Source organism: Macaca fascicularis, chromosome 5 (assembly GCF_037993035.2).
Source record: "Macaca fascicularis isolate 582-1 chromosome 5, T2T-MFA8v1.1".
NCBI lineage: Eukaryota > Metazoa > Chordata > Mammalia > Primates > Cercopithecidae > Macaca > Macaca fascicularis.
Window position 1 is genome coordinate 166,655,186 of NC_088379.1, and position 26,472 is coordinate 166,681,657.

The 26,472-nt window shown below is 33.7% G+C and overlaps 1 protein-coding gene across 6 annotated transcripts in view; it reads right to left on the reverse strand.

Moving 5' to 3' along the window:
- Window positions 1-26,472, reverse strand: part of FSTL5 (follistatin like 5) — an 812,423-nt gene that overhangs the window by 377,383 nt on the left and 408,568 nt on the right. For 5 of the 6 annotated variants that reach the window (XM_005556204.4, XM_005556203.4, XM_015450988.3 and 2 more), the window contains exons 5-6: window positions 24,396-24,592; window positions 4,866-4,986 (exon numbers count right to left, since the gene is read on the reverse strand). The exons of the other annotated variant lie outside the window; for it this stretch is intronic. In XM_005556204.4, the coding sequence (XP_005556261.3) occupies window positions 4,866-4,986; window positions 24,396-24,592 (318 nt within the window). The remainder of the gene's footprint in view (window positions 1-4,865; window positions 4,987-24,395; window positions 24,593-26,472) is intronic. 6 annotated transcript variants of the gene reach the window in all.

Here is a 26,472-nt window from a genome sequence, read left to right on the forward strand (position 1 = left end):
AAATGAAGTACATAGGAAGCAGTTTCAAAACAAAAATTCTTTCTCTGTGTAGTAGTCAATTATACCACTCTTGATTATCTAGAAACTCTAAATGAAGTAATTCATTTCTAAAAGCAATAAGCATATAACATCACTTCATCATTTCAATTGAGTTTCATAACCTAAGCAAATAAACGCATTTTTTTGAACATCACTTCTGAAGTTAAATGCCTCAATTAGTGTGTGGTCATCTTGTGTGATAGCAAATCACTTGTACTTACTGACAGATTTAAATCAGAAGTATAGTATCCCATGCAAATCATACTTAATGTTATAATTCGATTAAATTTGAATTGGAAGACAAGGAAATATTTAGCACTTGGTATAGAATAATAGCACTATTAACTCATTTTTAATTCTACGAGAAACTTTTGCACCGGAAAATGAACACACTTTACTGAATATACTCATGACAACAAAATCCAGAGTGAAGGATGTACACCACCTTCCCATCTTACCAGAGAATTTGCTATTTCCTCTCTATATACAAAAGTATGTCACTAAACTTACTATTTATTGGATCCTGTTAAATAGCTTTCCAAGTCTGTTAATCAAACAAGGCATGATATGAAATACTTGAAGCACACTATAAGGATTTATTTTAAATATGTTAGTAAAAATCAATTTTTAACAATTATTAACAATACCAAAAATATGAAGAAAAATTAAATAATTGACCATTCAATACCTATGGTAAAATATTAAAATAATTTATCTAATCCACAAAGAAAAAAGGTATTTTTGAAAAACACCTTATATCTTCTGTAATAACACTGCAATAATATAAGAATACTTGATAATGTGCTATTTTTTTGCCATTAACTTTTTCCTGTTTGCAGATTACCCTTTACTATCTTCCATTTTATATCATGGCAGAGAGTAAGAACCTGGAACTCAAGAAATCTGTCTACCTTTGTATCCACCAGAAAACAATTAATAGATCATGATAGGTTTCTAACTTCTTCTGCCTTAGTTTATCCCTCTAGATATTCACTTAAGACTTTTTTAGCTTTCTGAGCTTCTGTTTATAAAGTATGTGGAGGAATGCATCCTGGATATGGAAAAAATGCCTCCTTTTTAGTCTTACTACATCTGTCATTTTGATCACTGTCCGTCTGAGATTATATACTCCTAGGGGAAAGGAAACTTACCTTTGTAAGTAGCTGTGACTATCACAACACCCTATACACAAAGGTACATAATACATGATTTTTGAATAGATTCCTTTTCCCATTAGTGTTATACATTTTTTATTCATGATACCTTAGTATTTTACAACTTTGTAAAATCATGTCATTATACAAATCCTGTCACTAAAATTCACAAAACCCAAGTGGATTTAGTTATCAGGTAGTTTTATGGAGGGAGAGAAGAAATGGATGTGTTTATAATTCTCATTAAAGTATAAATATCTTCTCACTAATGCAGACACAATCCACACAGGTCAGTTCTGTATCTCTGAGGAATCACTATATAGTTTGATGCCTAGTTTAAATAAGGGTGAAGCACTGAAAATGTAATACCTTAGAAGAAGTTTGCTCAGTGAGACCAAAAAGAATATTAAAATATTTCCTGTAATTGCAGCATTACTTAGAAAAACATTATTTCCACTAAATGATGTTGTGAACATCATTTTATCATTGTTATGGAATAGTTTTGATTATCTAAAAAGAAAAAGCAATCTCATGATTGCTGATTGCCAAGCAATTTCATTACCGAACTAACATCTCTTTATGACATCTCTTTATGACCTTTCGTATTATACATAAATTTGACCTAATGGTAGAATCATTACTATATTCACTAAATTCATTGTATTTACTACAAATAATTTCCATAAAATTTTTACCATATTACTTTCTAATAGTTAATGAAATCCACATAGATTGCCTTCTATCCAAATTCAATATTCCCTAGTACTTTATATGTAATGTGTTTTACTATATCTTTATCAAAGCTTTTTATTGATTATTTAGGTTTCTGACTTGTAAAATGTTATTTATAAGGACAATGTTCTGATGTACCTTATTTCTTTAGCAACATCAAATTACATCCAAAAACACAGGATTATTTTTCCCCTTGACAGGTGCAAGCAGTAGTATTCTAGGCAAGATTATTTTTACTGATAGGGCCAGGGATCGCTTTTCAGCGTCTTTGCTGGCTATCATAAAAATAACGTATTACTCATTCATGTATTTTTATTGTTTCTCTTCCACTATCACACCACCAACAATAACTCTATTTTGAATAAATATCTTACACAAACATATCCATTTAATACTCTTGTTGATGCTGGGTAAACTATATACTATTGAAATGATTTCCAAGCATGGCTGTAGATTTTGACTACTTTTATTAGTCAAGTCTACGTATCTTTCTGTTGAGAGATGGAGGTAGCGGTTAGGAGATTAGACTGCTTATTTATTAAAACTAGTAAAATACCCAAAATAATTTCTACATTTTCATAAAATTTCAAACTGCAACAGATAGTGCAGTTGGGTTAGCTTTTTCTAAATACTCTGATATATCAAATATCTGCCTTTTTATTTATGTTGTTCTTTCTGTTCACTACCCTTTGCGCATCTCCAAAAGTTTAAGTTCACTTGTCCTTAAGATTAATTTAATTATTTAATTTCCACCACCTTCATAAGGTATCCCTGATTTCCAAAACTAAATATCATATTTTCAACTTATGTAATATTTTATAGGCTTTTTAAATAACACCTATTCCCTTCTATTTTGTATGATAGTATCATTCATACAGACATATGCACACACACACACACACGCACACGATTATATGCACACATAAGTTTTTCCCTGACAAACCACATTTTCTCCCTGTTATCCTGCCATCATGAGCACACAAAAGAATGCCCACTACAGCAGGAAGCACAGGGAAAAACACATAGACTTCATAATTAGGACAACATGAGTTTGATTAGAAACTCAGTCACCTATTTGTTAATTTCTGTGTATTTCACCTCCTTTATATAAAGTAGAATAATAATGCTGCGTTCTTTTTATTTTTTTTATTTTTTGGAGACAGAGTCTCACTCTGTTGTCCAGGCTGGAGTGCAATTTGCATGATCTTGGCTCACTTCAACCTTTGCCTCCTGGGTTCAAGCGATTCTCCTGCCTCAGCCTCCTGAGTAGCTGGGATTACAGGCACCTGCCACCATGCCCGGCTAATTTTTTTATTTTTAGTAGAGACTGGGTTTCTCCATGGTGACCAGGCTGGTCTCAAACTCCTGACCTTAGGTGATCTGCCTGCCTCAGTCTCCCAAAGTGCTGGGATTACAGGCATGAGCCACCACATCCTGCCAATGCTGCTTTCATTTTATCATTTTTGAAAATTACCTAACCTAACAATACCCTTATAAAGAACTAACAGTTTACCGGATCATCCTGTGTTGTATTCTGCTTAGTAACTTAAAGTGAAAATACAACTTAACCATATCCAAAGAGTGTATTTTTATCATGATTTAAAAATTTATAAGCTACAACTATTTTTCATATATTATTTTGCTTATATAAACGATCACATAAAATATAATACAGTGCTTAAATAAAAATTATCATAGAGTAAAAATATTATCTTTATTTATATGAATTTTTAAGAAGAAAAATATATTTAAGTAACTTCTCCAACATCAGACAGCTGATAAATGGCTAAATGTCAGGGGCATAATTCAAAAAAGACATTTTTACCGGCAAGTACATATTCTACTTCCTATCTTTTCTGGAAAAAAAAAAAAAAAAGAAAAAGAATTTTGGTTTTGAGTTCTGAATTTTTGGTGATTTTCTAATACCAACTAGTAAATTTACTTGTCTTTCTTTTACACATAGCTTCTAAATCCTTGTGTTTTTTTTTTGTTGTTGTTGTTGTTGATTGTTTCTTAGTCCTTTCTCTTTCAATTATATTATTATTATTAATTATTATTATTATTGCCATGGAGTCTTGCTCTGTCACCCAGGCTGGAGTGCAATGGTACCATCTTGGCTCACTGTAACCTCCGCCCCTGGGTTCAAGTGATTCTCCTTCCTCAGTCTCCCGAGTAGCTGGGATTACAGGCACGTGGCATCACGCCCAGCTAATTTTTGTGTTTTTAGTAGAGACGAGTTTTCACCATGTTAGCCAGGCTGGTCTTGAACTCCTGACCTCAGGTGATCCGCCCACCTCGGCCTCCCAAAGTGCTGGGATTACAGGCATAAGCCACCCATTAGTGGCCTCTTTGAATTATTTTTAAAGAATAACCTGGTACGTAATTTTGGTTAATCAAGTCATCTTTATGATGCTGTTCTAAAAAACACATTTAGTCAATCTGAAGACACACTTTGGCAATTCAAACATGTATCAATTTTTCCAAAGTACTTTAATAAAAATAAAACTCTTCATTTGAATGTCAATCATTGCCCTTCAAATACATGCAAACTATATCTGTTAATCCATTTTGGTTTTCCAATGAAGTTAAAAAATTTGACTGTGTAAATAATTGTTTTTGATACATGGTGATAACTGGTGAAAAGCTCCTCCTGCTCTAAAATAATCTTGGAAGCAGCATTGAGAACCTAATGTCGTAAACTATAATCAATGAGAATTGATGATATTCATAGTTATCAAATATTTCTAACTGTTCATTTCAGAACTACTGAATCCCTTAGCTTTTCTCTATGTTTCAATACAACTTGAAACTTAAATTCACTAAATTATATAACTTTGCTTAAGAAACAGCTTGTACTATGAGAGCAAGCAAACAGACCATATTGTGTAAAGCAACAGGAAAAAGAACAAAGAGAAATTGGAGAATGAATCTTGTACTCACGGAATGCTCTATAAAATTCTTCAAGAGCCAGGTGCTTGTCAGCATTGAAATCATCGTATTTCAATAAATGATACAAAGTACAATCAAAGAGATCCTTGCCAAGTTCCTCCTGTTTTATCACCTAACAAGAAAATTATAACCATACCTTTATATTTGTATCTTAAAATTTCTATAATATAATTTATTATATGTAATAATCACACAATAGATCATTTCATGTCTGCAGCAGGGCAAAGAACTCAATTTTGGAAAAATCCAGGTTTTTAGTTACTGAACAATTATTTTTAACCTTTTCAAAGATATAAAGTTATGATGTTAAGATAGGTAATTACAATTTTGTTCAAATGTTCTAATATAAAAGTTTCACAGTGAGATGCAACACATCTGAACATTTAAAGAACATTTTGTATTTCATGCATTTTCTTTGCTCCATTTATACTGCCTCAAGGAAATACTTCTGTATGAAAATTGCCTCCTGTGTCTCGGTGACCTATGTCAAAATAAAACAGCGGTCTTTCCCAACAGAAATAGTGAGACAGTTTTTTCCAACTTTTTTCCTTGTACGATTTGTAAAATAATGAAGTTAGGTTATTTTTTTCTTCTCTGCCTAAACTCCTCCCCAGCTGGAAGTTAAGTCATTTGAGATTGTGCATGAATTCCCTCGGTCACAAAAGAGCTATTAAGCAAATGACTGTTTCTAGGAGCCAGATAGAATTAATGCACCAATTGATGATGAAAATCTATCCAGGCGTGAGTGAAGAAAATCATCAAACTTCTTTTCTAGTCTGTGCTCTAGTCTATGGACTGTGGCTGCAGCTTTTTGGTACTCTACTGATTTTGACTATTTCCTGTCACATAACAGAGCTTCCCAAGATTTTTCAGACATTTCTATTGTGGTAGCTGCATAGCTGTGTCCGTGGTTTTTCATACTCTCTCACATACAAAGGCAGGGGTTTGTATTGCTTGAAGCTGTGCATCACAGTGGTTGGTTGGTTTGTTTGAAAGGTAGTGCAGTATAATCAGAAAACGAAGGCTTCAAAATCAGGTGGCTCTGGGTTCGGGACCTGCCAACGCCACTTAATACCTCAATAATTTCTGGCAAATCATTTAAGCTTTCCTCAGTTAGAAAATGAATGTGAAGATTTACACACACACACACATAGAGTCAGGTGTAAGACGTAACATACAGCATATACTCAAAAGTGATCATTTAACATTAAAAATAGTAATTTTTACATAATGCATTGCTTCTTTAAATAATTCACTGCAGACTTCCAGACATTGGCTTGTGCATGTTATGGTTGCACATTCACAATGAATTATCGTTTCTTTTGGTGGAGCAGAATGTCTTGGACTTTCTTTAGTACAGCAAAGGCAGATTGGCGATGCTACTTTCTAAAAATCCTCAGATGCTTTTGAGCTATTTTTTCACCTTTTCTGGAACATTCCTGTGTTGAACGTTTCATGATGTCTGAGTGTAGATAGGCTGAGGAGATAACTCTGAAAATGGAGCTAAGCATCTGGGTCACAGGAGCCTCCAGCACCCTCTCTAGCCAGCTTAACAGTGATATGTAATGTTAGCACATGCGGTGCTAAATAGAACTTTTGCAACTCAGTGAGTTCTTTATTTTTGTGTATGTACCAGTGTTAAAATTATATTGGTTAAGCTGATTATTTGTTACCTTGAAGAAGAAAAAAGGCAGAAAGCTTATCTGGTTTAACTGACCCATATACATAGAACTTGTAGATGGCAAGCCCTAAACCTTTGCACAGTCCAGCTGGTTGGGTTAACAAAACTACCTAATGCTGAAGCCATCTCTTCTATAAGCTTAATACAATATATTTTTATATATATAATATATGTTTTATATATATATCATATATATAACCATTTTTCTATTTAGAAAGCAACAGAGCTCTCAGTCATTCTCCATTTGTTACTGGTTAGATCATAGAAAATGCCTTTTGACTTTTCCTGGGGGCTAGGAGTAGGGGCAGTGTGCACAATTCTATCCCTTTATGCATTAAAGATGTGCAATGTTAGCGTTGTAATATTTGGGATGCAGTGGCACCAGACTTTGTTCAGACATTTTATGACTTTTAGTCTCTTATTTATTTGTAAATAGAGAGGAGCACAAAGATGGGGGCAAAGCTTTTGTCATTTTCTGTCTCATGTTTATTTCTGTTTTAATATTTTACAAACTTAATGTATTAGACCAAGATACTGGACTTCTCACTTTATACTTACCACTGGCTCTTGCATAAGACTAGTTTGATCTTGATTTGATCTTCGCCTTGACTTGGTCATGATGATACAGCTTACACTGGGCAGGACATTTTAATGCGTGTGACCTTGAGAAGCCGGTCCTGGCTAATAAACTTCTTATTTTTTTAAGCCCTTATCATCTATACTGAAGCGTATCCATGCATAGGACAAAGCAGATTAATTTTCTTATTCTAAATATTTCAAATATGTGTCTGCTCATTTGTCTCATTTTAGTGGTCAATGAAATACCCCACTTAAAACATGATTCTTAGTAATTATTTCTCTCCTTCGTGTGTCCTGATGGGAAGCTTTGTCACATTCTGGTGTCTACTAGTGAGGGAGGTACTTTCCTATGACTTTTCTTCTTTTCTGTTTTTTTCCCATGTTTACTGAGGTATAATTGATATAAAAATGCCACATATTTAACATATAATGTTTTATGTGTTTAGAGGGCATTTCAATCAGCATGGAAAAATTGGTTTAGATATCCCGAATTTTTGTCTGTGTGTTTGTTTTTGTTTTTGTTTGTTTGTTTGCTTGTTTGTTTTGAGAAAGAGTCTTGCTCTGTCACCCAGGCTAGAGTGAAGTGGCGCATCTCGACGCACTGCAACCTCTGCCCCCCGGATACCCAGAATTTTTATAGCTTTACAGTCATGAGTGTTTGATGGTCAGAAAGAAAGTATGAAAAACTATACAAGTGGACTTCCTTCCTCAGTCCACAGTAACCACTCTTTGGCACGGGGGATCCAAACTTGTAGGACTTTGATAGTTCCTTGCACTTCTTTCATTTAGTGTTTGACACTGATTCCAAAAAACTCACTGTAGATGTCTCAAAAGGCACATGTTAATCCTTGACTAGCAATTCATGACACTGCCAGATTCACTAAATATATTTGAATACATATTCGAACATCTCGTGATGATACTTCATGATCTCATGCTATTCGTTATCTCATACCATTTTACCTCTTATAAAATGATATGAGATAATAAGTGGTATAAGAGGTAACAAGATACCATCTTATGATCTTGATTGGTCAAAAAGACCAAGCAGATTTTCACTTGTTGCCTCTGATAAAATGGTGAGGATGTTTCCCAAACCTACCAAAGTTGGTAAACTCCTTAAGGAGTTGGATAGCCTTAAGGCTATCAAAATAAAATCTTTTACACTTTTTTTTCCACTGCTCAGAGGTCAAGTTATATGACTCTTGGGCCTCCCAATGTTTTGGTTCAGTGTGAAAAAATAGAAGTATTAGCAGAATGGATGGCCTCAGGGGAGCTCAGACACACAGCATGGAAGAGGGAGTATATTTTGAACTTCAATGTAATAGAATTGTCAGAGTTGCACAAGGACTGTAACAAATCAGGAATGACTCACTGTCTTGGTACTGTATTCTCTTTTGTTCCAAAATAAACAATAAAAAAACCTTGGACATCCTCAAAATGAACTATTCTCTTTACTGTTTTTACTATTCGCCTTCACTCACTTATTTAATCATCCATTCAACAAATTCTTTCAGACTACCTACTATGTGTCACGCATTGTCCATAACCCTGAAAATACAGCAGACAAGATAGACAAAAATCTTTTCCATATGAAACTCATATGCTGGTGAAGGGAGAGCAAAGAAATATAGTAGTAAATATATATACATTTTGCCATAGAATGAAAAGTGATATAAAAATAAATAAAAGTGAGAAGAAAAATTGAATGTGCCTGAAGTGGATGTAAAGGTACTGTCTCCCTAGTGTAGAGAGGTATGGGTGTTAGATTTCTAGGATTAGGGGAAGATTTGGAAGTACAGGATTATTATGCTGACTTTCATGGAAGATATACAAGACATGGGATTGATTTCGATAATGTGAAGGCAAGCCATGGCTATGAAGCTATGGGTGTAGGGGAGAGAAGGACAGAAAAGTAGGATCTTCTAGTTCTATGTTCACTTATTTACTCTTTGGTGGGGTCAGGTGAGAAACAGCAATCGTGAACCCCAGGAGCAATGCACCACTCATAAGTTGAAGTTATTTGAGTTCTTCTCCATCCTTTGTAAAAATATTTTCCCCAAACTAATCATGATCATGTTGAAGTCATATGTTCAGTGCCCAGTGCTCCTCTAATTAAGAGAAAGCGCATTTGAGTCTTATTCAAGTTGAGGAGAGGAAGATATATTGTTACTTTACTTGCAAACATGTACATTACTTCAAAGACCAAAGGTAAGAAAATAAGTATATCCCTTTGGTAAGAATGTACATTTCCAGGTATTAGATGTATGCTTCTCTCATACAGTCAATATAAGTTGGTTCCTGGGCTACTTGGTCTGAACAGCTTCTTGTCTCCTCCCTTTCTTCCTCTCTTCTTTTTCCTTTCTTCCCTCTCTCTTTCCTTTCCCTTATTTTCAATCAATATTTGCTCCAAACTATACTAAGTGCTGAAGGTGAGTTAATAAGAATGACACAGTCCCTGCTCTCATGGAGTTTTTATTCTAGAGACGATGACTGGAAACATGCAATCTAATTGTTAAGTGAGATAATTACATATTATCAGCAGTACTCTAAAAAATAGATCATGTGAAAGGACAGAGAGTTAATAACTAATACTGCACATTTTATGTGTTTAATTATATATAACAAATGCTATCCTACAAGAGATGTATTTTGTTGTTGTTGTTTTTGAGAGGGAATTTCACTTTTGTTGTCCAGACGGGAGTGCAGTGGTGCGATCTTGGCTCACAGCAACCTTTGCCTCCCAGGTTCAAGCAATTCTCCTGCCTCAGCCACCTGAGTAGCTGGGACTACAGGCGCCTGCCACCACGCCCAGCTAATTTTTGTATTTTTAATAGAGACGGGGTTTCACCATGTTGGCCAGGCTGGTCTTGAACTCCTGACCTCAGGTGATCCACCCGTCTCAGCCTCCCAAAGTGCTGGAATTACAGGTGTGAGCCACTGTATCCGGCCTGGAGATGTATTTTTTAAAAGATTTGAATGGAAATAATTAAATTAAATTTTCTTTTAGGTTTTCTAAAGTGCCTAATATAACATTTAAAACAAATCAATATAGTCATCTTTAATTCTTTTGAAAGACCAGTTGAAGAGAGATCATTATTTTTATTAAACCACTGGTGGAAAGAAAAGTATTTTATTTTTAAGGTATGCTACATGGCTCACAAAGATTTTCTGAACATGAATACCAAGTTTTTAAATGCATCTTGACAATGTAAAGATACTACAAACAATATGTTTAATATTTTAAAGCCTAAATGTTAATACTATAGTTATCTTGTGTATGTTATGAACAGCACTTAAAAAATAACTGAAACTAATTACTAACATTTTCAGGTACAATTGAAAGCACTAATTTTTTAATTGTGGCTTTGAACTGGGCACATAGCAACAGTTACAGGCTTTATCTTTCTCTGTTAAGTGATCATTGTTCCTCTTATTATTCTCCAATCTTTAGCTAATGACAAGGAAATTGCCAGCACTACTAAGATCCACGTCCTGGCATTGACAATGTCATTCTAAGTCAAACACCTGGTTTCTGCTGCCTTATTTTGTATTACTGATGGGATTATGGGCATTTAAATGCATGAAATAGTTGTCCATTCTGCTCTAAGGGATGATCTGGACAAATATCGTTGTTCTTTATACTCGCTGATGTTAAATAGGATTAATTACCATGGCATTCCCTGGAAATTCTCACTTAATCTCAATCTTCTATCCATACAAGTGTTTATTTATTTGTATTTAGTTTGTCCCACTGAAACAGCATTTTATCTGTGAGATAAAATGGTTATTATAAATCTCATAGCAAATAAGTATGTTGACTAAACCAGAACCTTTTTAGAAATACTTATAATTGTGAAAGGCTTTACGAACTCAATGAAAGATCAACTGTTCATTTCCCCATGTAACATTTCTAATGATTTTTAAAGAAAAATACTTAATTTATACACATGCTGCAAAAACCTCATTGGCAGTCCCATCTTGTAAGCTTGAAAATATGCACTCTTATTTATGCTCACTTTTAATTTAATTCTGTAAGTATATTCACATATGGCAGTCATTGATCAAATGGTATTTAAAATCAAATATGTATAACATAATAATCTAAATCCTGTGAATAAGTAGTTCTTTTCATTATTTTAATAAACAGCTGACATACGTGTATATAAGGGAAGTATTTTACTCTAATATGCATTTTCTTTTCTTTTCTTTTTTTTTTTTTTTTTTTTGAGACAGAGTATTGCTCTGTCACCCAGGCTAGAGTGCTATGGTGCAATCTCGGCTCACTGCACGCTTGCCTCCCAGGTTCAAGTGATTCTCCTGCCTCAGCCTCCCCAGTTGCTGGGATTATAGGTGGCTGCCACTGTTCTTGGCTAATTTTTGTGTTTTTAGTAGAGACAGGGTTTCACCATCTTGGCCAGGCCAGTCGCGAACTCCTGACCTTGTGATTCACCCACCTCCACCTCCCAACGTGATGAGATTACAGGTGTGAGCCACCGCGCCGGCTCCTAATATGCATTTTTAATGTAAATCAGCTTATGAAGATGACAGAATCTAAATGGAGAAAAACCTAAATCAATATACTCTATACAGAAGCTTATTTCATAATCACAAGGGAATGACTTTGCTCACTTAAATTCTATCAGTGTTATTTTATCAAATGGGGAAAGGGCCAAGAAGAAGATTTTCCATATTGTTAGCACCATTTTACTTCAAGTCCTCTGTGTGCTGCTGACAAAGTAAGGCCTCCATTCTACCAAGTGAAGCCTGCTGTGCCTCCCCTCATCTGACACTGTGAACCAAATATACAGGGCCACAATGCCAGAAATAGTTGCCTATGTTCCTCTAAGCAACACTCTGGACAAATGCTTTTGTATTTCATACCCTGGTTTGTTTCTGTGACCCAGTGAAATCTATGGCTCCCCATATTGCTTTGCATAGTTCCCAGTGTGGCCCCAAACCCATGCTTCTCCAACCTAAACCCATCATTGTGTCCTCTGGAAATCCTGCTCTCTGACCAGAAAACTCTATTTTGTCCTCAATTTCTTATACAAATATCTTCTTCACCATACTGACTTTAGAAAAATCTGACTGCGCCTTAAAATTATTCGTTCAGTAATTTTAATGAATTTAATCAGAGGTTATTTTTTCCCATATCTGTTCTACTTCAGTGTAAGAAACGTGTAGATAACTGCTGTATAGGCACTTCTGGATTATGTTTCCCAAGCAAGTCGTTTTCCACATAGATAAACAGAAATATATAGATATAGTAGATAGATGGATAGATAGAGATAGATGATAGATGATAGATAGATAGATAGATAGATAGATAGATAGATAGACAGACCTCACTCCTTTGAATCTCAGGCCATTCAGTTACATGACTCTCCTATTCTCTCCCCAAAGTTTAGCTCCTGTTTCTCAGTATTTCTGTCTACCCATAGTCTTTCAATATTCCCGGAGACTTAAATAATAATGTGAATAAACCACCCAGAAGAGCTCTATGCTCCTTTTCATAAGAAATTATCATTAACCTTCTTTCTTGAAGTGACTTTTTTTCTACATGTCAGCCTGTCAGAAAGAACATTCCTATACCTAAAGTTATATCATTCAGAATTTTGTTTTCAAGAATTGCACATCCAGGTCTGTTTTAGTGATAATGTATGTTCCTGAAACCATAAATGTGTTGTGTGGCTAAGTGGCTGATGACAGTAAACATACCTACAATACTTATGGGAGAAACTAAGATGCCTTAGTCAAGTTTGTGACCATTCTTTCAAGAAAGAAAGTTCTTTACATGTTTGTCCAGGCTTTTCAGGGATTTATTCTCTGAGACATACATTGTAAAATTAAGTCAATTTAGACCATAGCTTTTCAACCACAATTTTCGCTTAAGCAAGCATTATTGAAGCTCAGATTTTACAACAGCCCCAAAGAGAATACTGAATTCTTACTGTCAGAGAAGATGGCTTAAGAGAAGGAATACAAAGATCCAGATAATAAAGACAAACCTCAGACACCTGTTTATATTTTAAAGGGAAAAACTAAGGTAGAGATTTCACACCTTATGCAAATGGAATAGCAAGTACTTTTGCTTCTTCTTTGAGTACCAGAATCAGTTACTGGTAGACGAAATAGGACGATTCAGAGTTCCACATCCTCATTCTGAATAGTATTCAGACAATATAGCACAGATTTAAACAACAACAACAAAAAAGAGAGCCACTCAGAATTAAAGAATCAAATTATCATATATGCATTTTCAATAAAGAGAAAATAAGCAATGGAAAACAAAGACACACAAACAAAAAAAAATCTGTGTTTGTAAAACTTTAACTTTTTCAGATAGTAATTAAGGCACATATGTGAGAGAGAACAGTTCTGTTCTATTCCTGCAAAAAACACATTTGATAAGTACCCCCTATCTTATCATGTAAGGCTCTATTTTTTGGAGAGGCAGAACCCCTCAAGAGAGGGGTAAAAGTGGGTGTGATACATACTTGAGGAAATTGAAAACTATGAGGATTTATTTATTTATTTATTTATTTATTTATTTATTTTTGAGACGGAGTCTTGCTCTGTCGCCCAGGCTGGAGTGCAGTGGCGCGATCTCGGCTCACTGCAAGCTCCGCCTCCCGGGTTCCCGCCATTCTCCTGCCTCAGCCTCCCGAGTAGCTGGTACTACAGGCGCCCGCCACCTCGCCCGGCTGATTTTTAAAGTTTTTAGTAGAGACGGGGTTTCACCGTGTTAGCCAGGATGGTCTCAGTCTCCTGACCTCGTGATCTGCCCTCCTCGGCCTCCCGAAGTGCTGGGATTACAGGCGTGAGCCACTGCGCGCTGCCCGAAAAATATGAGGATTTTACCTGGCTCTGAAGATGTAAAATATATGGCATAAGACAGAGACCAGGAATTTCCACTAGCCTCTAGAACTGCAGATATCTGTGCCCCTTTGGGAAGCCTATGATAAATACTGCGATTAATCTTGATATTGTTATCAACTCTACCTTCCTTAAAAATGAATGGCAACTTACAGAATATATACCTTGCCATTCGTTTTCAAGGAAGGTAGATGTTGATAACTGTGAAATGTGATATATTTGGTTATACAAATTTAGGAGGAGGATCTAAAATACAATCATATTGTTTGGCATAATAAAGAATTTAGAGCCCCAGGAAAAGTACAGAAATTAGAGTTGAGAGACAGAATTATCCATTATATCTAGGGTATAAAGAATGCAAGGCTCATTCTATACAGAATACAAGGAAATAAAATATAAAGGATGGACTCAATCTAAACTGCATTTCAATGTGTGATTTGTGTGATATGTAATGTAACCCCACCCTGTATCTCTCTTGTACATCTTCAATCAAATATCCATGCCATTTTGCAAATGGATTTTTTTTTTCAGAGCTCAAAGGGAAGTACAAAAGAAACAACAGCGCCTACATCAAAAGAGTGGAAAAAGTTTAAATAAACAACCTATAAAGCATTTTAAGAACTTAATGAATCTCAAAGAAAAGTAAAAGCCAACCAAACCCAAAGTCAATAGAAGAAAAAATATATAAAAATTAGAACAGAAATAAATTAAGTTGAAGAAAGAAAACAATACAAAAGATAAGCAAAATGAAAAGTTGGTCTTTTAAAAAGATAAATAAAATTGACAAACCTTTAGTCAGACTAAGGCAAAAAGAAAGAAAACCAAAATAAATAAAATCAGAGATGAAAAACTAGACATTAAAATGGATACTACAGAAATCCAAAGGTTCATAAGATGCTCCTATGAGCAACTATATGCCAATAAATTGGAAAACCTAGAAGAAATGGATAACTTTCTAGACACATAAAAGCTACCAATATTGAACCAGGATGAAATCCAATATCTGAACAGGCTAATAACAAGTAATGAGATTGAAGCTGTAATAAAAATTCCTCCAGCAAAAATAAGACTGGGACCCAAGCTTCTCTGCTGAGTTTTACTAAACGTTTAAAGAACTCATACTAATCTTACTCAAATTTTTCTGAAAATTAGACAAGGAAGGAAAACTTCTAAACTCATTTCATGAGGCCAGTATTACCCTGATTCCAAAACCAGACAACAAAGATATAGCAAAAAAAGGAAAACTATAGGCCAATATCCCTGATAAAACTGATGCAAAAATCCTCAGCAAAATACTGGCACAGTGAATTCAACAATAACTTCAAAAGATCATTCATCATGATCAAGTGGGATTTATCCCAGTAATGCAAAAATGGTTCAACTTACTCAAATAAATCAATGTGACACATTATATCAACAGAAATAAGAGCAAAAGCCATATAATCATGTCAACTTGATGCTGAAAAAGCAGTTGATAATATTCAACATCACTTCATCATAAAAAGTATAAAAAAATGGGGGATAGAAGAAATATACAACAAAGCCACAGCTAGCATCATACTGAATGGAGAAAAACTGAAAGCCTTTCTCCTCTAAGATCTAGAACATAAGGATGCTTACTTTCAACACTGCTTTTCAAAATAGTTCTGGAAGTCCTAGCCAGAGCAATCAGAAAAGAGAAAGAAATAAAATTTGGAAAGGAAGAAGTAAAATTACTGTTGTTTGCAGGTGATACAATCTTATATTTCAAAACAAACCTAAAGACTCCACCAAAAAACTATTCACAATAGCCAAGATTTAGAAGCAACGTTTAAGTGTTTATCAACAGATGCATGGATAAAGAAAATGTGGCCTGTATACATGATGGAGTAGTATTCAGCCATAAAAAAGAATGAAATCCTGTCATTTGCAACAACATGGATGGAACTGGAGGCCATTATGTTACACGAAATAATCCAGGCACAGAAAAACAAACTTCACATATTCTTACTTATTTATGGGAGCTAAAAATGGAAACAATTGAACTTACAGTGATAGAGCATAGAATGATGATTACCAGAGGTTGAGAAGGGTAGTGGGTGTAGGCTGGTGAGGAGTGGAGATGGTCAATGGATAATGAATAAGAACTAGTATTTTATAGTACAACAGAGTGACTATAGACAATGATAATATTGTACATTTTCCACAGCTAGAAGGGTTTAATTGAATTGCTTGTAGCAAAAAGGATAGACGCTTGAGGTTATGGATACCCCATTTTCCATGACGTGATTATTATATATTGCATGCTTATATCAAAGTGTCTCATGTAACCCTTATGTGTATATACCTACTATGTACCCACCAAAATTAAAAATTAATAAATAAAAAGAAGTGACAGAATCTTGATTATAGTCATGCATACCTGAGGACTTCCAGATGTTTAAGTATTTAAATTGTAAAATATAATTAATGAAAATGTATTGTTTCTTTCATCACATATGTATGTCCTCTTATTCAAGACCATGTTTTCATTATTTTTAAAACTTACTTTTATGGGCAAGAAAAAAACCACATGAATTTAAGTATATAATACTTCAATATATGTGATATAATGTAATATTTATTAGCATCTTAAAACACAATATATGTAATATTTAAGTTCAGTTCAATTTAACATTTTACCTATAAAGGCATAGACACTATGTTGTCTGGGGGGAAACAGCCCAATATTACAGTGGTTGCAGAATGTCAATGTTTAGTTGTCTCTAGGAGAGAATTCTTAGGATTAGGAACACTCATGCTTGCTATTTGAGACAGGTAGATAAGCTCCTTAAATGAGATGAGCAAAACAAATATACTATCATTTATTTTTCTAATTTCTTGAAATAAGAAAAATTATCCCTTTTCTACAGCAGGACAATTATTATAAAAATCAATGTCAAAGTTTTTACTAGCATAAAGTTGTGCACATAGATTTCTGGGTTATAATGGCTGCTTACAGCATTTGTTTTATTCTTACCTACTATCCAACTATGAGCATTACAAAATATTTATCAATCACTCATCCACTATTTCAAGAATATGTCTTCCCTTTATCTCTATTATAATCTACCACATCTTCACAAATGATATGAAAATATAATTATAACTAACAAGTACATCATGCTTTCTATGTGCCAGCAATGTTTCCAATAAGTTTACATGTTCTAAACAACGATAGTGTCACATGAAATTTATGTACTGGGTGCTATTATCATTGCCAGTTTATATATAGAGAAACAAAGACACAGAAACTTTAAGTAAATTGCCATACTACTTGGAACGTAGTAGAGATGTGATTTGAACCCAGGCTTTATAATTAAAGTTCTTAACCACTATGCTATGATCATCAAAAAGATAACTTTTAAAAAATATCCCAAGATTTCATCAATTTAGGGCCACTACTCTTTTGCTACTTGAAACATTATCTTTTGGTCTTGAAAATGAAATGTATATTCTATCTTAATCTTTGTTTATGTCTCTTCTTCAGTTATAACCGGTTTTAACTCTTCCATATGTTGGATTGATACTACGTGTTTTAAAAATCAATATCGTCAACATCATAGAACACAGTTCTTGTAAAAGTTTAAACTTTCAGCTGGGCACTGTGGCTCACGTCTGTAATCCTAGCACTTTGGGAGTTTAAATTTCACTTTGATATACATTTGCATTTTATGTTAGATATTCTCCAAACACAAAAATAGGTCTCAGACTGAAAGACTAACTGTGCAATTATGGACAATTCTGTCAAGCTGGAATGATGAAGAGGTGGACTGAATGAGATCTATTTCTATAACTGGTCAGTTCATTTTAGCAGACCTTTTTGCTATGACAACCTGCTAGCTGTGATTCTAAAGAGCCTACCTCCTTTATCTACTGATTTTTTATGTCTTTTTTTCTCTCAAATAGGCAGGCCTCTAGGTTCTAATTTACTTGAAAATCTTGAAGAGAAATTCAAGAATATATCTTAATTATGTGGACTAAGTATAGAATGTGTGCGGCCAGCTTTCCTGCTGCATTTATAAAACCCAGGGAAAAATTATATTCTTTAACTTTTACTTATGACTGGCTGTAACTTATAGTTAAATATTATATTCTTTGCTAAGAATAGTTTCTAAATTATTAACAGACACTGTTAAGATCCTTTCTCTTTTTATTCTAATTCAAATTATTTTAAAATTCAATATTAACAGGCATGCCAAATGGCAATGAGGAAGTCAAACTGTCACTGTTTGCTGATGATATGACTGTATACCTACAAAACTCTAATGACTCATCCAAAAAGCTCCTAGAACTAATAAATGAATTCAGCAAAGTTTCAGGATACAAAAATTAATGTACACAAATAAGTAGCTCTGTTATATACCACCAGCAACCAACCTTAGAATCAAATCAAGAACTCAATGCCTTTTTTAATAGCGGCAAAAATTAAAATACTTAGGAATATACCTAACCAAGGAGGTGAAAGACTTCTACAAGGAAAACTATGAATCACTACTGAAAAACTTCATAGATGACACAAACAAATAGAAACACATCTCATGCTCATGGATGGATACAATCGATTTTGCGAAAATGACCATACTTCCAAAAGCAATCTACAAATCCAATGCAATTCCCATTAAAATACCTCCATCATTCTTCACAGAACTAGAAAAAACAATCCGAAAATTCATATGGAACCAAAAAGGAGCCTGCATAGCCAAAGCAAGGCTAAGCAAAAAGAACAAATCTGGAGGCATCACACTACCTGATTTCATACTATACAATAAGGCCGTAGTCACAAAAACAGCATGGTACTGGTATAAAAATACTCACAAAGACCAATGAAACAGAATAGAAAACTAAGAAACAAAGCTAAGTACTTACAGCTAACTGATCTTTGACAAAGCAAACAAAAACATAAAGTGAGGGAAGGACACTCTATTCAACAGATGGTGCTGGGATAATTGGCAAGCCACATGGAGAAGAATGAAACTGGATCCTCATCTCTCACCTTATAGAGAAATCAACTCAAGATGGATCAAGGACATAAATCTAAATCCTGTAACCATAAAAATTCTAGAAGATAACATCAGAAAAACCCTTCTAGATGACCAAGAACCCAAAAGCAAATGCAACAAAAACAAAGATAAATAGATGAGACTTAATTAAACTAAATAGCTTCTGTATAGCAAAAGAAACAATCAGCAGAGTAAACAGACTATATATATATATGTATAGAGAGAGAGAGAGAGAGAGAGAGAGAGAGATTATGCAGCCATAAAAAGGAACAAAATAATGGTATTCATATCGACCTGGATGGAATTGGAGGCCATTATTCTAATTGAAGTAACTCCTCACAGATGGAAAAACCAAATATTGTGTGTTCTCACTCATAAGTGGGAGCTAGGTTATGAGGATGCAAAGGCAAACAAATGATACAATGGACTTTGGAGACTCAGGGGTAAGGATGGCAGGGTTGAGAGATAAAAGACCAAACATTGGGTTCAGTGTACACTACTTGTGTGATGGGTGAACCAAAATCTCAAAAATCACCACTTAATAACATACTCATGTAACCAAACACCATCTGGTCCCCCAAAACCTATTGAAATAAAAGTGTAATATTAAATTACGATATGTTTCCAAGTTTATAAATAAAATTATAATTATTAATATTTATAATATCTAACACAAGGTTTTTAAAAAAGCACCTGCAACATAAAATCTCACAAGTCAAAAATATTTTTGCTATAAATATCCAAAAATTTTTTATGTGTTTCACAAGGTGTCTATTAAAGACTTACATTTTTTCCATAATTCTTACTGAAGGATAAGATACTGACATTTCTATTATATACTGCTATAAGAATAAGTGATTTGTGTGGTGTGGGATGGATGCAGAAGAATATCACTAAAAGTCCTATGAACTTTGAACAAAAAATAAAGAAATACTATGAGCACCTTTATGCCACAAATTTGATATTCTAGATTAAATGGATCAATTTATTGAAAGACACATTTTTCGAAAACTCATATAAGAAACAAACAATCAGAATAGACTTATGTCTCTTAAAGAAATTGAATCACTAGTTAATAACTTTCCAAAACAGAAAGCACCAGGCACAGATGGGATTATAGGTGAATTTCATCAAACCTTTAAGAAATACTTTGTATCAATTTTCTACAATCACTTTCAGAAGATAGAAGCAGAGGGAATATTTCTCATCAACATAGATGCAAAACTTCTCATTAAATATTAGCAAATTGAATCTAACAATGTATAAAAATAATTTTACACCATGAGCAAGTGGGATTTCTCCTGAGTTGCAAGGTTGTTTCAGCATTTGAAAATGAATTAGTGTGACCATCACACAAACAGCCTAAAGTAGAAAAATTCCATGATCATATCAATGAATGCTGAATAAACACTTGACAAAATTCAACAATCATTTATGACAAAAACTCTCAGGAAACTAGGAGTAGAAGGCAATTTCCTCAATTTGATAAAGGATATGTATATGTACAAAAAAACCTATAGCTAACATCATAATTAATAGTGAGAAACTTGAAACTTTTCACAAAAATCAGGAATACGGCAAGGGTAACCCCTCTAACCACTCCTCTTCAACATTGTATTAAAATCTTGGCTAATGTCATAAGACAAGAAAAGAAAAGGAAGACAGATTATAAAGGAAGAACTAAAACTGCTTTGTTCACAAATAACATGATTGTCTATGTAGAACACATAAAATAATTGACAAAAATCCTTCTGAAACTAATATGCAATTATAGCATGTTTGGAGTATATAATGTTAATATACAAAAGTCAATTGCTTTTCTGTGTACCATAAATGAACAAGTGGAATTTGAAATTAAAATCACAATACCATTAACATTAGCACCCCCAAAATGGGATAGGAATATACCTAATAACACATGTATATAATCTACATGAGGAAAACTAAAAAACTGTTATGGATACAATCAAATAACTAAACAATTGGGGAGAAATTCCATGTTCATGAATAGGTAGGCTAAATATTGTCATGATGTCAGTTCTTCACAATTTTATCTACAGATTCAATGCAACTTCAATTAAAATCCCAGCAAGTTATTTTGTGGATCTCAACAAACTGATTATACAGTTTATATGGAGGCACAAAAGACCCAGAATGGTCAAAAAAATATTAAAGGAAAACCATAGTTGAAGGATGAACACTCCCTGACTTTAAGACTCACTATAAGGCTACAGTAATCAAGACCCTGTGCTATTGGTGAAATAATGAACAAACAGATGAATAGGACAAAATAGGAAGCCTAGAAAGAGACCTGCATAAACTCAGTCAACCGATCTTTGACAAAGGCAGAAAGGCAATAAAAAAACCAAAGATAGTTATTTTGACAAATGGTACAGGACAATTGGATATTCACATATAAAAATAAGTAAGCATAAACATACATTCTTGAATCCTTCACAAAAAATAACTTAAAATGAATCATGGACCTAATTTCAAAATGCAAAACTCTAAACTCCTAGAATATAAGTAAGAGAAAACCTAGATTACTTTGTGTATGGCAATGACTTTTTAGATAAAATAGCAAGGGCATGATCTATAAAAGAAGTAATTGATAAGCTGGACTTCATTGAAATTTTAATAAACTTCTGCTCCATAAAAGACAGCATCAAATGAACAAGAAGACAAGTTACAGACTGGGAGAAAATATTTGCAAAGACACGCCTAATAAAGGACTGTATCTGGAATATACAGAGAACTTTTAAAGTGTAATAATAATAATAACCCAATCAATTAATAAGTTAATGACCTTAACAGATACCTCATCAAAGAAGATACATAAATGGAAAATAAACATGTGAAAAGATGTTCCACATCATCTCACCAGGTAAATGAGAATTAAAACAACAATGAGATATCATTACACATCTAATAGAATGGCCGAAATCCAGAATACTGACAACGTCAACGCTGATGAAGACGTGGAGAAACAGGAACACTCTAATCCTCTGCTGGCGGGGATGCAAAATGGTATTTCCACGTCAGAAGACATTTTGGCGGTTTCCTGCCAAACTAAACATCCTCTTACCATATGACTAAATAGTCATGCTCCTTGGTATTTATCCCAAGGAGTTAAAAGCTTATCTCTACACAAAAATCTGCATATGGACATTTATAAAAACCTTACTCATAATTGCCAAAACTTAGAAGTAATCAGAATGGCCCTCTGTAGGTGAATGGGATGTATGCAGAAGGAAGTCACTAAACATAACCTTCCCAGACTGTTACTTTCATCTATTTCTTGGTTGGCCAAAACATAAATATGATTATGAAGACATTTTCTGCTCTCACAACAACAACATAGCTTTCACATGAATTGAAAGGACACTTTTCAGACATAATTCAAGTCAAATTAGAGATAGCTGAGGAAACAAAACCTAACATTGTAGCTAATAAAGTTTATTAGGGGTTGAATTGTGTCTCCCAAAGGGGCTTTAAAGTCCTTAGCCCCAGTACCACAGAATTCGGTCTTACTTGGAAATTGAATCATTGCGGATGTAACCAGATAATTTAAGATGAAGTCCTAATAGATTAGGGTGAACCCTTAATCCAATGATACTGGTGTTATTATAAGAAGAGGCAAGACTAGGTAAAGATAAACACACAGAGAGGACAACAGGAGGACTATAGAGGTAGATTGAAGTGATTTTCCTACAACACCACAAATGCAAGGGAAGGCTTAGGGCCACCTGAAGCTGAAAGCAGCAAGAAAGGACCCGACTCTCACCCCAACCTCCAAGTTCAGAAGAAGCATGGCCCTGTCAACACCACATTTCTGAACTTCCAGCTTCTAGGATTGAGAGAATAAATTTCTGTTGTTTTAGCCACACAGTTTGTGGTATTTTGTTATGGGAGCCCTCAGAAACTAATACAAACTTGAACATGGCAGAAGCTTGAAACATGTATGAGTAAAGTGCTGTGTACTGTCTTTCACCAGTAACTAGCAGTCTTTCCTTTGGATTTAGATGTCCAAATCCAGACCAGATCAATTTGATCTGATCTCTTTTTTTAAATTCAATCAGTGGCTATATGCAGATATGTTAATAAAAACTAAAACAACAACAAAAACAACAAAAAAATTGATAAAAATTAAAAATATAAAAAGCAAAAAAACCCTCAAAATAACAGTATATATGTTAGTCACACATAGATAAAAGTGGCATGCTTAAATTATAAACTTATTTTAATGTAATTAACTAGTTATGTATTATTATTACTAAAGTATAAATTTTATTCTTAAAAAATAAATCATGAGGTGTATGACAGCATAGATATCTTAATCAAAGTATCTTCCAATTTTACTCTGAATTCCTTAAATTCTAATGCCTATGACTTAGTAACTACAAAATAAATGTGAGGCTGCATTAGAAAAAACAATAAAAATGACATGAATCTTAATTAGTTTGAATGATGATACCTATCATCAATTTGCTCACAATGTTACTTTGAGATAAAGTTTTTAAAGTAAGTCACACTATTGCAAAGCTTAGAAATACTTGTTTAAGAAGACCAATACTCGACAATGCCAGATTTTTTAAATAAGTGGTAATATTCACCAGAAAAAAATGCATACCATATTATAAAAATATCAAACCTATATCCCACCGTTAAGGGTAGGAGCAAAATCTACCTCAAGATATATCATAGGGATCATCAAGAAGTCAGCAAAATCCATCAGTGCTGTCATCATTGTTCTATTGCCTAATTGGGCTTCTTCTCTTCATTATTCCCTAAAATCAGTGCATAGTTTTGAAGAAATCCCATGTCTCTTATTTTATATTTCTACTACTAAACCAAATTGAATATGCTGTAATTGATCCTTAATTATTGAAGAAATACTGGAACACATCAGTGACTCAACACTATCTTAAACTATTTATATACACTTTGTTATAAATGCGCTCAATTATTGTTCATTAGTGCCCATGAATATTGGATAAATCAGCTTTTATTGACTTATAGAAAGTTAAACAGTGTGTGAGCTCCAGAATATACTAGGAATATATAATCTGAGAATATAAATTCTACAAGATAAAGAACTTGTAATTCCTTTAGGTATTTAAGGTATAGATATCTACCAGAAGTAGATATCTCTTTTTAAACTGTGAAACACCATATAATGTTACTTGAAATTAATATTGCTGATGATGTAGTCAAATTTGTTATAAAATGTTGTTATTCACATACTTTTCAATAATATGGATCAAATATACATTTTTTTCATTATAGAGTAAATTCAGAAAAAGTAAATATACTGTGCATGCTATGTTTCAGTAAGTTTGTTAATATAGTCACTAATCATACCTGAGTTAGTTCATTAATAGCTACAAGTCCATTACTGTCTGCATCAAAATATTTAAACATTTGATCCACCAATAGCTTCCTCCGAGATATGTCGTCGTCATTAGGATTTTCATTTTCTTGCATAATATATTTTTGGTTTTGTAAATCTAATAGCATATTTTTCATCTTGCTGTATTCAGTAGTCTTGCACTTATCTCCTGTAACAAAAGAACTAGTTATTTTCAAAGCAATATTATTGAAAAGAAATAGTTTATTTAATTCATGTTTAGAGGCTATTTTATGAATAACATTCTATGTACATAATTTTTACTTTTCTAGTGTTGCACAATTTACGACTTGTACAAGAAAAATGAAATGGGCTATTTCCATGATGGGACAGAAAACTTTTATCTCTATTACATCTGATAACAACATATTTCTGTGTGGTTTGTTTATGAGAAAGGTATAGATGCTATGACAGACATAAAAAAAAAAATGATAGTTCCAGCTGGAAACTTATTTCAAAGCTTAAATGTATTGTTTTAGTTTTTATTCTTACTCTAGATCTCTTTATAAGTCTCTAGATAAGTCTCTATAAAACTCTCTAGATAGTTTTACAAGTGCAGAAAATGAGATATAAGCAGGTGAAATCAATTGCTGAAGGCAAAGGATCAGATTGTGCTGGATTTCATACTTAAACATATATATAGAGAGAAATAAGTATATAGAAATACATATAGAAATATATGTGTTTAAACATATATACTAAATATGTATATAATATATGTGTATATATATGGTTCCAAGAGATGATACCACATTTTAAATCTGAAATATGTTTTAGAGATTTGGATTTGCATTGATGACATTCGCACATATATATTTACATTTATATTATTTTTAAAAATTTTTTAGTTGTTACAAATACACAATGGCTGCACATATTTATGGGTTACATGTGGTATTTTGACACAGGCATACAACATGCAATGATTAAAATCAGGGTAATTGGGATATCTATCACCTCAAACATTTATGATTTCTTTAGGTTAGGGACTTTCCAAACCCAGCTATTAATTATTTTGAAATATACAATAAATTATTGTTAACTATAATTGCCCTGTTTTGTTACTGAATATTAGATCATATTAGAAGGCCAGTTCCTTCTAACTGTATTTTGTACCCAACTAACCAATCCATCTTTATTCTCCTGCCATCACCCCCGCCACTCTTTCCCAACCTCTGGTAACCATCACTTTAAAGCCATGAGTTCAAATATTTTTTTCAGCTTCCATATATGAGTGAGAACATGTGATATTTGTCTTTCTATGCCTGGTTTATTTCACTTAACATAATATCCACCAGTTCCAGCATGTTGTTGCAAATGTCAGGATTTCATTCATTTTTATGACTGACTAATATTTCATTGTGTATATGAGCCACATTTTCCTTATCCATTAATCTGCTGATGAACACTTAGGTTGATTCCATACCTTGACTATTGTGACTAGTGCTGTGATAAACATAAGAGTGAAAATATCTCTTTGATATTCTAATTTACTATCTTTTGCCTATATATCCAGCAGTGGGATTGCCTGTACACTGCTGGTGGGAATGTAAATTAGTACAAACACTATGAAGAACAGTATGAAGCATCTCAAAAAACTAAAAATAAACGCATTTTCTTAATTCTGACTTCTTAATAACACTAAGATCATATTAGTATTCTTCTCATAGTGTTTTCTTACTGTTCTGATATTCATTCATCTCTTTGTTTAGGGCCCCTGGTATATAATGTGATATATATTTGCACTTTTTATTTTACAGTATTAAGTTTGCCTCTCCACAGCTAAATCATAAGCTTACTGAAGCAAGATTGCATTACAGATATTTAGTATCTGCCATGTAATAACCAGGACAATACTGGGAACATCACAGTTAGTGAAAATAATTTCTTGGATTACTGTCTCTCAAAAGTAAATAACGGCCAGGTGCAGTGGCTCATGTCTGTAATCCCAGCACTTTGGGAGGCTGAGGCGGGGGAAATCACCTGAGGTCAGGAGTTAAAGACCAGCCTGGCCAACATGGTAAAACCCCA